This window comes from Cyphomyrmex costatus, unplaced genomic scaffold (assembly GCF_001594065.2).
Source record: "Cyphomyrmex costatus isolate MS0001 unplaced genomic scaffold, Ccosl1.0 scaffold8, whole genome shotgun sequence".
Taxonomy (NCBI): domain Eukaryota; kingdom Metazoa; phylum Arthropoda; class Insecta; order Hymenoptera; family Formicidae; genus Cyphomyrmex; species Cyphomyrmex costatus.
Window position 1 is genome coordinate 1,562,975 of NW_017280375.1, and position 14,148 is coordinate 1,577,122.

Below are 14,148 nucleotides of genomic sequence, written 5' to 3' on the forward strand. Positions count from 1 at the left end.
AATTCTATAAACATTAAATCTTTCTAAGGATTTTAGCAATGACTGACGAATCGTTTTGTATGTAATCGGGGCTCCAACCTTTCCTATATAAAATATTAAGGTTTTTTTTCGTTTGTAAGCTTCATTAAAAAGTTGAGACTGTATTATAATTTTATTTAGTTTTTGAAAGACATGTTCATTATTCGATATGTTCGATAACGCTTATTTATTCAAGATGAATATAAATAGTTTTTAAACATCTGAATATATTTCTAGTCGATATTTTTGTTTGATATTGACAAATTTAATAAAAAATGATGCGATCGGTTTAAGTAACGTTAAGCATATACGTAATTAACGGTAATTATTCTGCTTATTTTATCTCTGATTATCTATCTTTAATTATATGCGATATAGATATCTGAAGCTCTGCACGCAATACGAGACAACAGCGGTAAGAATAAACACAGAATTCCAATCAGTTCGTTAAAGTTTTATCACTATTGTCTATTCTGTGTTCCAATCTGCATTGACATATGCATTCCTGTACATTGGATTCATTTGTTTCTATCACTACGCTTATTATTGTCTGTGTCATTTCTGTTGCTATCGCTGTTGCCTCACATTGTATTTAGTGTTTAGAGCTTAACTATCTTGTTCGACACTCGAGAAAGACGTTCTTTTGTTTGAATACACAGAAAACTCTTCTCCATCAAACAAACAGAATTCATATTACTGAGCGACCTATTTAAGGGGATGATGAAGTGACAGAACTTGACCAATATCGATAATATAAACTTTTTTAATTCCAAATTTAAAATGCTGATAATAGTGACATCTTTAATTTATTTCTTATATTATTATTCTATTTTACTCAAATCGTCAAAAACATATATCTGTCCTTATCTAACTATATTGCAATGCCGTCATTTGCAAGATCTGACATCTACTGTTAGACACAATTACTATATTGTTTATCGTTCTGAGTTTTTGCTCAGCACACATAATTTGCAAATCTATATAAATGTTTTCTTAGCCTTTAATCTTATTTCTATACATTCAGTATTGTTCGTTCACATAATCCGCTTTAACTGTTATTTCGTCTATACGAATTGTAAAACTTTTCTATTAAGTTAGGAAAATATCAGGTAAATTTTCAGCTCTACGAGTTGAAAAATACGAGTTATCTTTTTTTTTATTTTAGTATAAAGTCGACTATTTTAATCGACTATATCACTTTTAAGTTTTGTGACTATTTCAACCCTTAAAAAGGAATTTTTCATTTCATTCAGTCAGTTCGAAGATTTTTATACAGCTGTAATATATCAATAATTTCGTGTCATTCCAACATTCCCTTAATATGACTGATGTTATGTGAAAGAGTACGATGCGTATGATTTCCTGAAATCAAAAATTTTTTAATTGGTTTATAAGTGTCACGATTAACCTTGTGCATCTTCAATCGAAAATGCAAGCAATAGCGATAACCCTTTACTCTGTGTGCGAGATACTGACACTGACAAATTACAGAGTTTAAAACTTGTTAATCTTGATTATCATCCTTATCGCACTGCCATCGTCGATACAAGCGATGAGAAATTGTAAAGACGAAAGATCGTACGAACAAACCAGAAGAGTCGACAAAGTTGCAAAGTATATTGCGTGTTTTCGAAAGTTTATTCTAAAGTTGACGTTAAACTGCAGACTGCTGAAATCACCGGATTTAATGCGCAGCATCTACCCGGAAGTTGGCACAACGCGAACGAACTTAAGCCGACTACCGTTAAAGAAAAAGAATTAATTAACTAACATTACTAACTTTTCTTGACGTTGCGTATTTTGGGAGAACGTTTATTGCCAAAATTTAACGGATAATAATAAGTTTCGGTATATATATATTTTCATTTAAATATTATATATAAGTAGTTATTTTATATATATTTCATGCAGAAATTATTTTCTAAACACTATTTTTTTAATTACAAATTGCAATTTAAATATCTTTAAAATAAAATAATATCGGAAAAAAGTGAGAAAAGACAGATCTAATATAGAATCTCATAAAGCTGCAGAAATTTATAAAATTAATGAGTGTACATATAAATTTTATAATATGAAAAATGATTTTCCAATATTGTTAAAAAATTTATTACACGAGTTCCTATTTTAATCACTATAAGAATATAATCATAAATCAAAATATTCAGAGTGTGTACATTAAGCGTATAATTTTTAATAACGCTGCAATTCCCCCTCGGTCGGACTCGACTTCAGCAAATTCAAGTCACAGCCGAATGTAAGCGACTCTTATAGAGAATAATCTCATAGAGAGAATAATCTTCGGTCTACGTAACCGGCGCACAATTAATCGCGGTAATCCTGGTGTGATGCAGCACAGCCTAACAATATTATCCTCCGTCGCTACACCGCTGACCTTGTTTATAACGTCGAAATTATATTCAACATTCGCGAGAGATCGTATTTCCAGCTGCAAGTTACGAGAAACATTTCCCAGCGGATTTCAGGGCATCGTTGTGTATGCAGTTCGCATTTAACCTTGAGGCACACGCGTTGAGAATAGAAACAGGTAGTAGTTGGATTTGATATTAATAAGTACTCTCATAAAAAAAGAGGGAAAAATACTTCTCAGTGAGACTTGTCCAGAGTTGCGTATCAGTTCTACGGTACGATACTCTAGTTTCAACGATTTTCATGAAACGTTTCCATTGTTTTTCCTTCCTCTGGCCTGGCATTTGTTCCTTTCGCTTTTTTTTTTTTGCGATTTCAGCGGTGAAATATTGTGGAAAATATGTCGCATTGGATTTATTCGCTGTCGAAACTGATACGATCATGCTCTGTTGTCCGTTTTTGATGATTGCTACTTTTTTCTGCGTTTTGCCGAGGAACACAAAATTTGCACTAGATCGTTTTGATCTACTAGATTTGTCTCGTGAAATAGAAGTGGCGATCGTGCCACTGTCCGCTCGTAATGATTGATACTTTTTTGACGTTTTGCTGAGAAACGAAATCTGTTATATCATTCCGAACTAGGCGGATCTCTATCGTGTTACTACAAAAATAGATCGGCGTTTTTCGTTTCATAAAAAATTTATTTTATAACTTAATGCTTTTTTTGATTAATTTAATTAGACTAATAATTAAATATACCACAAATAATTACGGTAGAGAAATGTATGGTCAATAAAATTTTTCTACCTACGAGCAAAAAAATGGAAACAGGCGGCTTGTCCGACAGTGCTGCGGGTTTAAATACTTGTTTCATTTACCTCTGTCCTCCATTAATTCATTATCCAGCAATAGACGTCCCCAGTGGCTATGTATCATGTGCATTTTCGATGGAAATAATCCCTCGTATTGCGAATGGCACTCAACAAACGCATCACTCATTGTCGCTGAATGAAGATATCTCGTTAATGTACGAAAATCCGTTCAATTTATATAATAGATTTTTAACTAATACCGAAAAACTCGTTTCACATAATAACTGACATTGGGAAGGAATCGATTGACGGTACAATTTTAAATAACTTTAAGCAGTAATATTTATGTAATTATATCGTCTGGAATATTGCTTAATCACTAAGCGTATAATAAATGGTTTAAACATCCATAGTTCTTTAATGTAATTACTCTCCTATTGTGTATTTAAAAAATATATTTGCAAATAATTACAAATTGATCAATTCCAGGAAATAAAAGTGCTTAGTTTCTAATTTTAGTAATAAACTATATTTTTGTTATTGCTACCGATATTAGATTTATTATTTTATCCAGATATATTAATGTAGAATATCGTATATACAGAAGTCCTGAAAGTAGGTGATCAAACTTCGGTATCATATTCCACTGTCATCTACAAGGATTAAAGAACGTCATATAAACAGGTTCGAAAATTCTTCCTTTTTAAAATATAAACACTTTTTTGTAAGAGAATATTTTAAAGATCTGTAATTTGTACTTGTTTGAAGAAGTTGTTGAAAATGACTGCATTGTATTCACGATGGACATTAAGATTCTCTACAGTTTCCATAAGTTCTATTTTTTCTATTTTTCAGTTCAATCTATTTTTCCAGTTTCGTAGTCTTTTTTACATTAATGTTCGGTGCTTTACTAGTAATTGCGCTCCTTGTTCTCATCTTTTCATACAATTGCAACTTTTGTTTGAACTTTTTCATATTTCTAGCTCCATACAAGATGCTTTTATTCATTAATTGATCATCTATACCGTCAATGACGTACTGATAATGCTTCTTCTATCTTACCTCTTATCGTTATTTCCTTCTTAGTAAGAAAATATGTTTAGAGATTCATCTTTTTAATCTTTCCCTTATCTCCATTTGTCGGTGCAATTCGGCACTAAGTCATCTTGTCACTGCATTCGTCCAGGAGTGCCTTTTTTTAATGTTTCCCACGTAGTTGAACCTCGTTCTCCTTGGATGTACGGCTTGGTTAATCCTTGCAACGACTTTTTGGCTAATATTATTTTTTTATATCCGTCTAATACTAAAATTCAGTTTCTTCAAAGTCTTCTCTCAGAGTAAGCGTCGATTCGGCAAGGACGGCCAACAAAAGTATGAGATACAACGCGAAAATACGGGTCAATCTTCTCTACAGAGTCGCGTAACTCTGCCGGTTCGTTAAAAATACAAAAGAGTACATCCGCAACGCGAATAGTGTTAAGTGGATATTGTAAAGAAGAAAGATAAAGACGTAAGTAATGAATAAAGAATTTATTTTTATAAAAATAATATGCGAGTGTAATTTTGCCACCGGAGAATCCCTCGCTGAATCCTAAACTCGTACCATATATATTATAGATTACGGCATTAGTAATTGGTAACGACGCATTCTCCAGTTGCACGAAACCGGCAACTTACGCGCAATACCTTTTTAAAAAGTTAAAAATCTTGCTAGGATATGTCATACCCCACCTGGTTCAAAGAAGGTTAACAGTATTATCTCGTCGATGCTTTCAATCTGTCTTTGAGATTATATATATAAGATATATAATTATCCTATTTATGCAGGTATTTAAACCCTCTTTATTACAAATTACATAGTTCTCTTATAAAATATGTAGTATCCATTTATAGTTTATGATCCGGCTTCACAAATTTTTTCATTTTTGCTTTATCCCGTGTCCTAAAATAAATAAAAAGTATTATAAATAATATACTAAAAATTATTTATGATATATAAATAAAAAGAATCACGTTTTTTTTAAATGACCCCAATCCAATTGTTCCGAGATATCGTAGCTTTTATAAACAATCAACAAATGGTTACGTTTAGGAACATGTTCAACAAAAAATTACTTTTTTCTAATACGGAGAACAAGACTAGTAATTTTTTAAATAATTTTTTAGATGCGCTGAATACGAATTACAGAATACGTTTTCTATGTTGCACCATCACGTCATAATTTTAATAAATTTGCAATTCAATTCACAAATAAGGTTCATTTTATGTCATATAACGATAATGTATGATATATTGGAGAAGTTTTATTGCAATCACTATATTATTAAGATTTTCAGTTCTCAAAAGGATTTTTTAGTGCCGGCTATAGTTAATGAGATATTCATAATTAAATATGAGGTCTATTATAGAAAAGCTGGTAATTAAGTTGATGATTTAACAAATAGCTTTCGACTATATTATGGACTCATTATATACGCATGTACTCATTATAAAAATATACATAACAGAATTAAGTTATTTTAAAGAGATGGTAAACACTCAGATTCTGTGAGAGTTCAAAACTTCTTTGGTTTGTTATGACTATGGCAATAGAAATATTTATTGAGAAACATAAAAAAACATATCAATAAAATTAGTAATTAATAATTTTCATATACTAATTATTTGTCTTTGTCAATGACTACACAGCATCATTAATCGGATTTAATAACATTTGTAGTTATAAATCTGACCAACCATAGCTATTCCTGAAGAATTGAATGACTGGCCAGTTTCATAACTATGGATGCATGTTATTAAACCCGATTAAGAGTACCGTGTAAATGTAGTCTAATTCTTCTCTTTTGTACTTCAGAATCTTTTCCTTAATCAAATTCTATCAAATCATCTTATTTGAAATTATAATAAATTCAATAATTTCATAAAATAAGCAAAGAAATTATAATAAATTCACTCTTATTGCATCTACTTTTTTTTATACTTACAATTTTATGATGGCTGGTGGAATAATGTTTCTCTGTTGAAGTGATTTATACCGATCTTTCAATAAACTGTTAGAAGGTTTACAATTTCTCAAATTGCCAGTCAATTCTTCTGCAAGCTGAAAATCTGGATCAATAGGTTCAAACTTTATCTTACTCAGGGTTTTTGGCATAAGAGATTCTCTCTCGCGTTTCTTCATTCGCTTTTGTCGTAAGAATTCTTGCTTTTTCTCCTTAGCCTCTAATTGTTTTTGCAGATTCCTCAACTTATAGATATCAGCAACTTTTCTTTTTTCAAGTTTGATCAATGCACGTTCCTTAATTGCTTGTTTTTGTTCTCGTTGTTTTCTTTTTTGAACACGTGTCTTTTTAACATTATTTCTAGATTTATTATTTGCTATTATGATAGATAAATTTTCTTCATTATCATCCTCAATGGATTCAAAATTTGATGCGGTTTGATTATTTGGCAAACCTTCTAACATTTCTTTCATCATATTTTCTTCTTTTTTTTGTAATGAAACCTGAACAAGCAAATAATTTGATATTACAAATTCATATTCAAAATATAAATTAAAAGAATATCTAAATTAGAAATTGGCAAGGCTATAAAAAAATTATATTATATATATATTAATAATATAAAAATACTATTTATTGAAAGTGGGAATATATATAAACATGAAATTATTAATATTACATGTAAATACAAAAAGAAATAAATTTTATATTATAATAAAAAATACAAAATAAAGATTTATATAAAAAAAAGTAACATAATGATTTACCTTTTTAAACATTTGAGTTGTAACCCTGTTTAAATGTTCATCTTGCTTTATAAGCTCCAATTCTTTCTGCACAATATTATGCAACAATTCCTGATGATCATCATATGATGGATTATAAGATGTACCTGGATGTGGAATCTCCACTGCAGGTAAAACAGATGGTTTTTTACATAATAATGGCAATTTTCTTTTTTTCATTCCCAAATGCTTAAGCGTATGCCTAATGCTGTTTGAAGACAACCATTCAGTATCTGTTTCTGACAACAAGACATTTGTGCTATTCCATATATCTTCTTTAACCCTATCACCCCTCTTAGGACGATTTGCTGAAGCAACCTTTGCAAGTATTCTATTCTTCAGTGCTTCCTTTTCTTTTAATTTAAGAACACCCTTTAATTTCCTTTCAACTTCACGTTGACGTAATATAGAATTCATGCGTTCTTCTTTAGTTCTTACTCGATTTCTTTTAGAAATTGGATCAGGAACACATGTATGTGATTTCAAAGAAGCGAAACATCTTGGTTCTTTATTTTTCAATGCTAATCTGGTAGCACGTTTAGAAATTACATTTTCAGTTACATGAGCAGTTTTGTCTACGGTGAACAATTGAGTATCTGTACGTTCAGAAAAACGAATACCCAACCGTTCCTCTAATCTATTGTTATCTAAAAATGTATCTACATCATTGGTATCAATGTACTTCCTCCATGATCTTTTTGTCTTTTTAGAGACTTTATGCTTTTTAATTTTCGTATCGAGCATCTCTCTGAAAATAAATTTTATATATAATTTTTTATAATTTTTAATTCAAATTTTGTCAATTTTTAATTTTAATATATCTATAAAGAGTTAAATAGAGTTAAATCTTTAGGTATTGATTTTTTCGGCAGCTAAACCGTATAAGGTAAAAAAAAGTTTTGCGATAACCGAATATGCGAATAAGAAAATCTAACCTCACCTCATCGTTAGTAATTCTAATTCTTGAAGTCTCCTTCTTCTTCTTCTTCTTTAATTAATAGCTCCCGCTTTCGAGTATAATAGGAGGTCGATACGGCCAAATCACGTAAATCAAAGAATAGGGAGAAGAAGAACGGAAGGCTCCATACACGACACATGTAAAGCCAACAGCACACGTGTTTGTTTTCCTGCTGGGGTGCGTTCCAAAACTTGACTCTTCAACTCCGAGTATGTTTTATCTTTGTTGTTCATTGAATGATGAGTCAAGTTTTGGAACGCACCCTTACTGCATCATGAAGTCTGTTCGCGTTGCTTGAAATTTCCAAACTTAAAAAAGATAGATATATATTTGGGCGTTGAAAAGAGAGAAAGCAAAGCTGCAGCTGAGTGCAAAAATTATTAGCATCACGAACAAACTTATGGTCTACTTTCATCTTGGCCCATGAAAGGGAGTGGTCACTAATCATCATAGGTTAGAGAATTTTTAATCTACATTCGTTTTCATAAAAGGTCATGTTACGTTCGCTGAATTCGGATTGGCTGTTTACTTAAAATCTGATACGATTCATACGGAATATAGGTAATTGACGGAATATGTCAGCTACGTGATAAATAGCCTCATTGTATTATTCGTGTAATCTATTCGATATTTATGTTATCAGGTATTTTATTGTTGATTAAACAGTTGGTTAAACGAGCAAAAATAATTTATATAGTTATTAATATTTCTGGAGTATGGAGTTCCAAGATTATGTGTCATCAAATTAATATTATTTATAATATTCGTCAATACATTAAACAACAATGTAATGTTAGAAACTGATAAATAGCAGAGTGAGAGAATGGTTGATTTTTCAATTTTTGGTTAACTTGTGTTTAAACTTAACCTGATGATAATGTGAAAATTGTATTTTTCTAGTATATCATATCGTAGTTAATCTCTGAATTGATGATTTTATAGGGAAAAACTTATTAAAGTTATTATTACAAAATCAATTTGGTGATTAATCATAGCTAGAAAAATAATAATTTTTATATTATTATTGAAGTAAGTGAGGTTAAATCTAAATAAATAAAACTAATAAATTAGGAAAAGAAAGAGATATCCATAAATAATTCATGCAAAATATAATGAAAAAATTGAACATTAGATCTGTATTTTTACAGTTGAATGAGTATATTCTGTATACAAAATAAGTACATGTTTAAAATTTAACGAAAGCGTAAAATAAAGTTATACTATAGTTTTGTGTAGCAAGAAAAAACAAATCTATTATTGACTTAGTGTATATTAAATTTGCAGCATTTCTATTAATCTTTATTATTTGTTTTAACGTGTTTTTAATAATGTTCCAATAATAGAGATTATCTTAAAGATTATTTATCTTAAATTGATCATAGGCGAGTAGAAAAACAAGATTGCTAGAAGTGTTTGTCAACGTTAAAACATAATCGTCTTCTTCCATTAAAATATGCCAGGGTAAGCATCATCTCTTTGAAAAATGTTAATTTTTTGCATAAGCATATAGTACACAACTGTATGTAACAGAAAACTAACTGTTGTTTTCTTGATAACAGAAAAAATGTGCATACATAATTGTCTACGTTATCCAAATAACAAACTTATAAAATTACCTTGATTGTATTCACAACATGCTTCGGCTCAACCTCTCTGTTCAATTTCAATGAAGTTTTATAGATATGTACCTAAATATAATCAAATCTGTAAATGTAGAGTTGTGGAAATCAATTGGGTAACTACTTAATGTAATCATGGTACAATGTTTCCAAAATTAATCTGAAATTCTTATGAAATCTTCATATAATCATTTTGTGATCAGATATAATTGTGAAATTAGATAAAATCATAATCATAAATGAATCATATGCAGCAAAAATCATTTTGAAATCCTATGTAATTACTGAAAATCTGATAAAATCATGTTCTGCTACTTTAGAATTATTTCTACTGATTTTATCAGATTTCATAGTAATTACATATGATTTTATTGTAAATTTTATGATGATTATACATGATTCACGAATTATATTTTTGTACCAAAATCTTAAAAAAACGTTAATTAAATAAGTCGTTATATAAATATAATTAAATAATAGTCGATTAAATAAGTCTTAAATATTTCAAAAATGGAGTATTTTCGCAACTTTGCATTTTATGGATTTGTTTACATTTAGTTAGTACTATATATCTGTAAAATTTCATTGAAATTAGACTTGGGTAATATACGGAATTCTCACCCAAGCTTCTATTGTTTATTGATTAATTAGCTACAAATTTACAATTAAAACATTTATTAAACCACATTATGTTAAAATATTTATAAAAATATTATTTGTTACAGGGTTACAGAAATGTCATTGGATCATATGTTTTGTTCCCGGTGCAGAGAAGGTTTTGTTGCGCATGAAAAAATTGTTAATTCAAATGGTGAATTGTGGCATCCGGAGTGTTTTGTGTAAGTATGTACAGGATAACAATTGGCCTGAATAGCCAAATCTGTCAAACAGAGATTTTGGAAATGTCTACTAGAAATGTTAAAAGATGCCAACAAAAATTTAACAGAATTTTATTTTCTAAGAATTTAAAATCATTTTTTAAATGAAAATATCTGTCTCTGTGATGAAATTTAGAAATATATCATTGAATGCAATTAATCATGTCACATTTTTTACTTTTCTTAATATTTAATTTTTTCTATAAGTTAATTATTATTCTTATGATGTATGTTAATATAAATAACATTTCTTTTACGATATAATGTTTAATTAATTTCATTTTATTTAAATACGAAATAATAATTATTGAATTTTGGCAACTTTTGTGATCTTGTGTATGTATCATTCTTTTATTTGATTTAATTTTCATAAATTCCATAATATTTTTTAAGAAGTTTTTTTACAAATTGCATACTCCAATGTTAATTTCTTCATTACTTTCTGTAAAATAAAAATAGTTATAAAAATTTACTATTATGGTTTTTTATCACATTAATGTTATTTTAATAGGTGCGCCCAATGTTTCCGGCCATTTCCAGATGGAATCTTCTATGAATTTGAAGGATACAAATATTGCGAGCATGACTTTCATGTTCTGTTTGCACCATGTTGTGGCAAGTGTGGTAAGTTAGATTTAAATTTTTAATTGCTTCAATATTATCAATTCTGAGATAGTTAAATATGAGATAATATCTTAAAATGTATTTAATCAAGTTTTCATCTTTACGGTAGGCGAGTTTGTTATTGGCCGCGTGATTAAAGCGATGAATTCAAACTGGCACCCACAGTGTTTCCGCTGTGAAGAATGTAATGGTGAATTGGCGGATGCGGGCTTCATCAAGTGTCAGGGCAGAGCCTTATGCCATACATGCAACGCTAATGTGAAAGCTGGTGTGCTTGGAAAACATATATGTCATCAATGCCAGTATGTTATTATTATATAAAAGATGTATCTTTGGTATTATAAATGATAGGCAGTTTTTGCAATCCAAATGTTTAGTTATTAAAATGATGCTTAAGCGATCATTTTTTAATTTTATTCTGAAAAGAAATTATAATCTTTTTTTTAAATACACTTATAACTTCTTGAGATAGATTTTTGAAAATTTCTATAAATCTAAAATGTCTAATTTAAAGAATGGAAAATTCACAGACTTATATAACTAGACTGCTGATTTAATGGATGCATTTAGATGCTACGATCGCTCATATATGTATGCGTATATATGTGTGTTCTGTCTGTGTGTATCATGTGAATTTATGTGAAAACACTACATTAAACAGAAATTATTACAAATGTCAAATATAATTTTATGCTAACTTTTAAATTTTATTGTATTCTGAAAAATAATATAAAAACAGTAGTTTGTAGTACCTAATAAAATGCAAAAGTCCATTTAAAGTAGGAAGTAATGTTACTTTTTTTCCCGTAAGCATTACATTATGTATTTATTATAAAAATAATAGGTACTTCTCAATATATTTACTTGAGCAATGATTTTCTGTGTAATTTATACACGTGAGAATGAGTGAACATGAACAAATATGGCGCTATCTTGCAGCGCTGTCTTCAAACATGAAGACAAAATCAGCAACCTACTTACAGAAGTCTGTACAAAAAACCTATAATTTACGTAATGGGATATTTATTTGAAAAACGTAATCGTTTTCTTTTACAATTTTTAGCGGAGTAATTGATGACAAACCTTTACGATTCCGCGGTGAACTTTATCACCCTTATCATTTCAATTGCACAACTTGTGGAATAGAACTCAATTCCGAAGCCAGAGAAGTCCGTTCTCGACCTGGCTATGCTGCCAATGAAATGGTAAGATTATGTTAACATTTTACAGGATATGGATAATTATTTAAGCCTCAGATTTTAGAATTATAAGAAATTAATATATTTAAAAAAGAATAAATACATTTACCATATATGAACAGACTTTAAACGTAATTTTTTTTTATAATAAACATATATTTTAAATCTCTACGTGCAAAAAATAATATATTTGTTTCCCTTTTAAATTTGTAGCTATACATATATACAAAGATGTTTTTTACAATTTGATTCGGTCTTGATAACGAATTTCATTATGTAGAACGAGCTTTATTGTTTGCGGTGTCACGATAAAATGGGAATTCCGATTTGTGGTGCTTGCCGGCGTCCTATTGAAGAACGTGTGGTAACGGCACTTGGAAAACATTGGCATGTGGAGCATTTCGTATGTGCTAAATGCGAAAAACCCTTCCTAGGTCATCGCCATTACGAGAAAAAAGGTCTTGCTTATTGCGAGACTCATTATCATCAATTGTTTGGGAATCTCTGCTTCGTTTGTAATCAGGTTATCTCTGGAGATGGTATGTACCAGATAAGCAGTATAATATAAATGATATCACAAATTAATTCAGACAATCCATTTACCAGAGTTTTGGCTTCTCAAATTTTTACTTTTTTTTATTCTCTTTAGATTCTTAAATTAATGTTTAGGCAAACCTTTTCCCTTACACAGTGAGCTCGAAATCTTCGAGTGACACCCCCAAAAGGTAAAGGTCATTAATCCTCCATTACTGGTTATTCATTAAAAAACTATAAACAAAATAATTTTTTTTAATTGTACATTTTTATGCTTTAAAAAATTTTTTTAAAGAAAATTTGTGTTTCAAAGCAGAGAATTTGTATTCTTAAAACAAAGAATTCGTTTTTAAACAAAAATTAACGTATAAACACATACGCATGCATATTATACTAATATTATGTACAATTTACAAATTACGTGCAATTCATAAAAATTTTGTCAATAATTTTTTAATAAACAAGCGACGAAAAAGGTCAATTACTTTATCCTTCTTAAAAGTCAAGATCAACGTTACTCGAGAGTCATTTGGGACCGACTGTGTAAAGACAATTACTTTCATAAAAATTGTTTTGTTAATAACTTTTTAATAAGTAACGAGCGATAGAAAAGCTCAATGACCTTCACCTTCTCGAAGGTCAAGATCCCGGAGGTCATTTAGGGGTGACTGTAAAGGGACAGGTTCATCTTCTTTTATTAAAATACTTGTCTTTTTTTTTAGTTTTCACAGCATTGAATAAGGCATGGTGCGTTCATCACTTTGCATGTGCATTCTGCGACCAAAAGATGAATCAGAAGACGAAGTTCTTCGAGTTTGATCTAAAACCTGCGTGCAAGAAGTGCTACGATAAGTTTCCGCAAGAATTGAAAAAGCGGATGCGACGTATGTACGATCTGAATCCTAAGAGGGTTCCATCAGCATAAACGCAGATCTGAGCTTCGGCTCTTCTGTGTGAATCTCTTAAGATTTAATCAATACTCATTCACGCTTGTAGTGCCTTACTTTTCTTAATATTGATATAAAAAAGTGCATTTAACTATATATCGTATTGCAAACTACATAGAACAAAATTATTTATTTATTAGTAGCAATAATTTTGACATAATTGCCACATATAATTATTTTTTAATATAATTTATATTTGAAAAGATATGAATTTAAAACATTTTCTAATTTGGCATCTATGAATAGGAGAATGTGCAATAGTTTTTCTACACGCACACGCGCGCGCACGCACGCACAATACATACACATACACACGCACGCACGCACACAAAATGTAATCGCATTTTACGAAATTTTACTTATGTGCGTTAATTGTAAAATATGTATAATATTTATGATTA

The 14,148-nt window shown here is 29.8% G+C and overlaps 2 protein-coding genes across 6 annotated transcripts; one reads left to right on the plus strand and one right to left on the minus strand.

The window, feature by feature from the left end:
- Positions 1 to 4,633: 4,633 nt before the first annotated feature.
- Positions 4,634 to 8,097, minus strand: LOC108781279 (uncharacterized protein CG1785). The gene is made up of 4 exons (XM_018549205.1): positions 7,929 to 8,097; positions 6,971 to 7,736; positions 6,186 to 6,706; positions 4,634 to 5,142 (listed from the first exon to the last, which is right to left on the minus strand). Exons 1-4 carry the CDS (start codon positions 7,931 to 7,933, stop codon positions 5,088 to 5,090), a joined length of 1,347 nt encoding a protein of 448 aa, XP_018404707.1. The 5' UTR covers positions 7,934 to 8,097; the 3' UTR covers positions 4,634 to 5,087.
- Positions 8,098 to 8,339: 242 nt separating this feature from the next.
- On the plus strand, positions 8,340 to 13,919 carry stck (LIM zinc finger domain containing stck). Of its 5 annotated transcripts, none has more exons than XM_018549225.1 (8): positions 8,438 to 8,507; positions 9,329 to 9,407; positions 10,291 to 10,404; positions 10,955 to 11,067; positions 11,177 to 11,369; positions 12,131 to 12,272; positions 12,547 to 12,805; positions 13,523 to 13,919. In XM_018549225.1, exons 2-8 carry the CDS (start codon positions 9,400 to 9,402, stop codon positions 13,723 to 13,725), a joined length of 1,032 nt encoding a protein of 343 aa, XP_018404727.1. In that variant the 5' UTR covers positions 8,438 to 8,507; positions 9,329 to 9,399; the 3' UTR covers positions 13,726 to 13,919. The 5 variants fall into 5 exon arrangements, with proteins under 5 accessions (XP_018404730.1, XP_018404729.1, XP_018404727.1 ...); XM_018549226.1 differs by lacking the exon at positions 8,438 to 8,507 and adding an exon at positions 8,524 to 8,589; XM_018549228.1 differs by lacking the exons at positions 8,438 to 8,507; positions 9,329 to 9,407 and adding an exon at positions 8,340 to 8,399.
- The last annotated feature ends 229 nt before the right edge of the window (positions 13,920 to 14,148 follow it).

Coding starts and splice junctions, on each gene's coding strand:
- stck (XM_018549225.1), top strand. Junction 10,405..10,954: donor TGGCATCCGGAGTGTTTTGT/GTAAGTATGTAC, acceptor TTATTTTAATAG/GTGCGCCCAATGTTTCCGGC. Junction 12,273..12,546: donor GCTATGCTGCCAATGAAATG/GTAAGATTATGT, acceptor TTCATTATGTAG/AACGAGCTTTATTGTTTGCG.
- LOC108781279 (XM_018549205.1), bottom strand. Junction 6,707..6,970: donor CAACTCAAATGTTTAAAAAG/GTAAATCATTAT, acceptor TTGCTTGTTCAG/GTTTCATTACAAAAAAAAGA. Junction 5,143..6,185: donor CCACCAGCCATCATAAAATT/GTAAGTATAAAA, acceptor TATTTATTTTAG/GACACGGGATAAAGCAAAAA.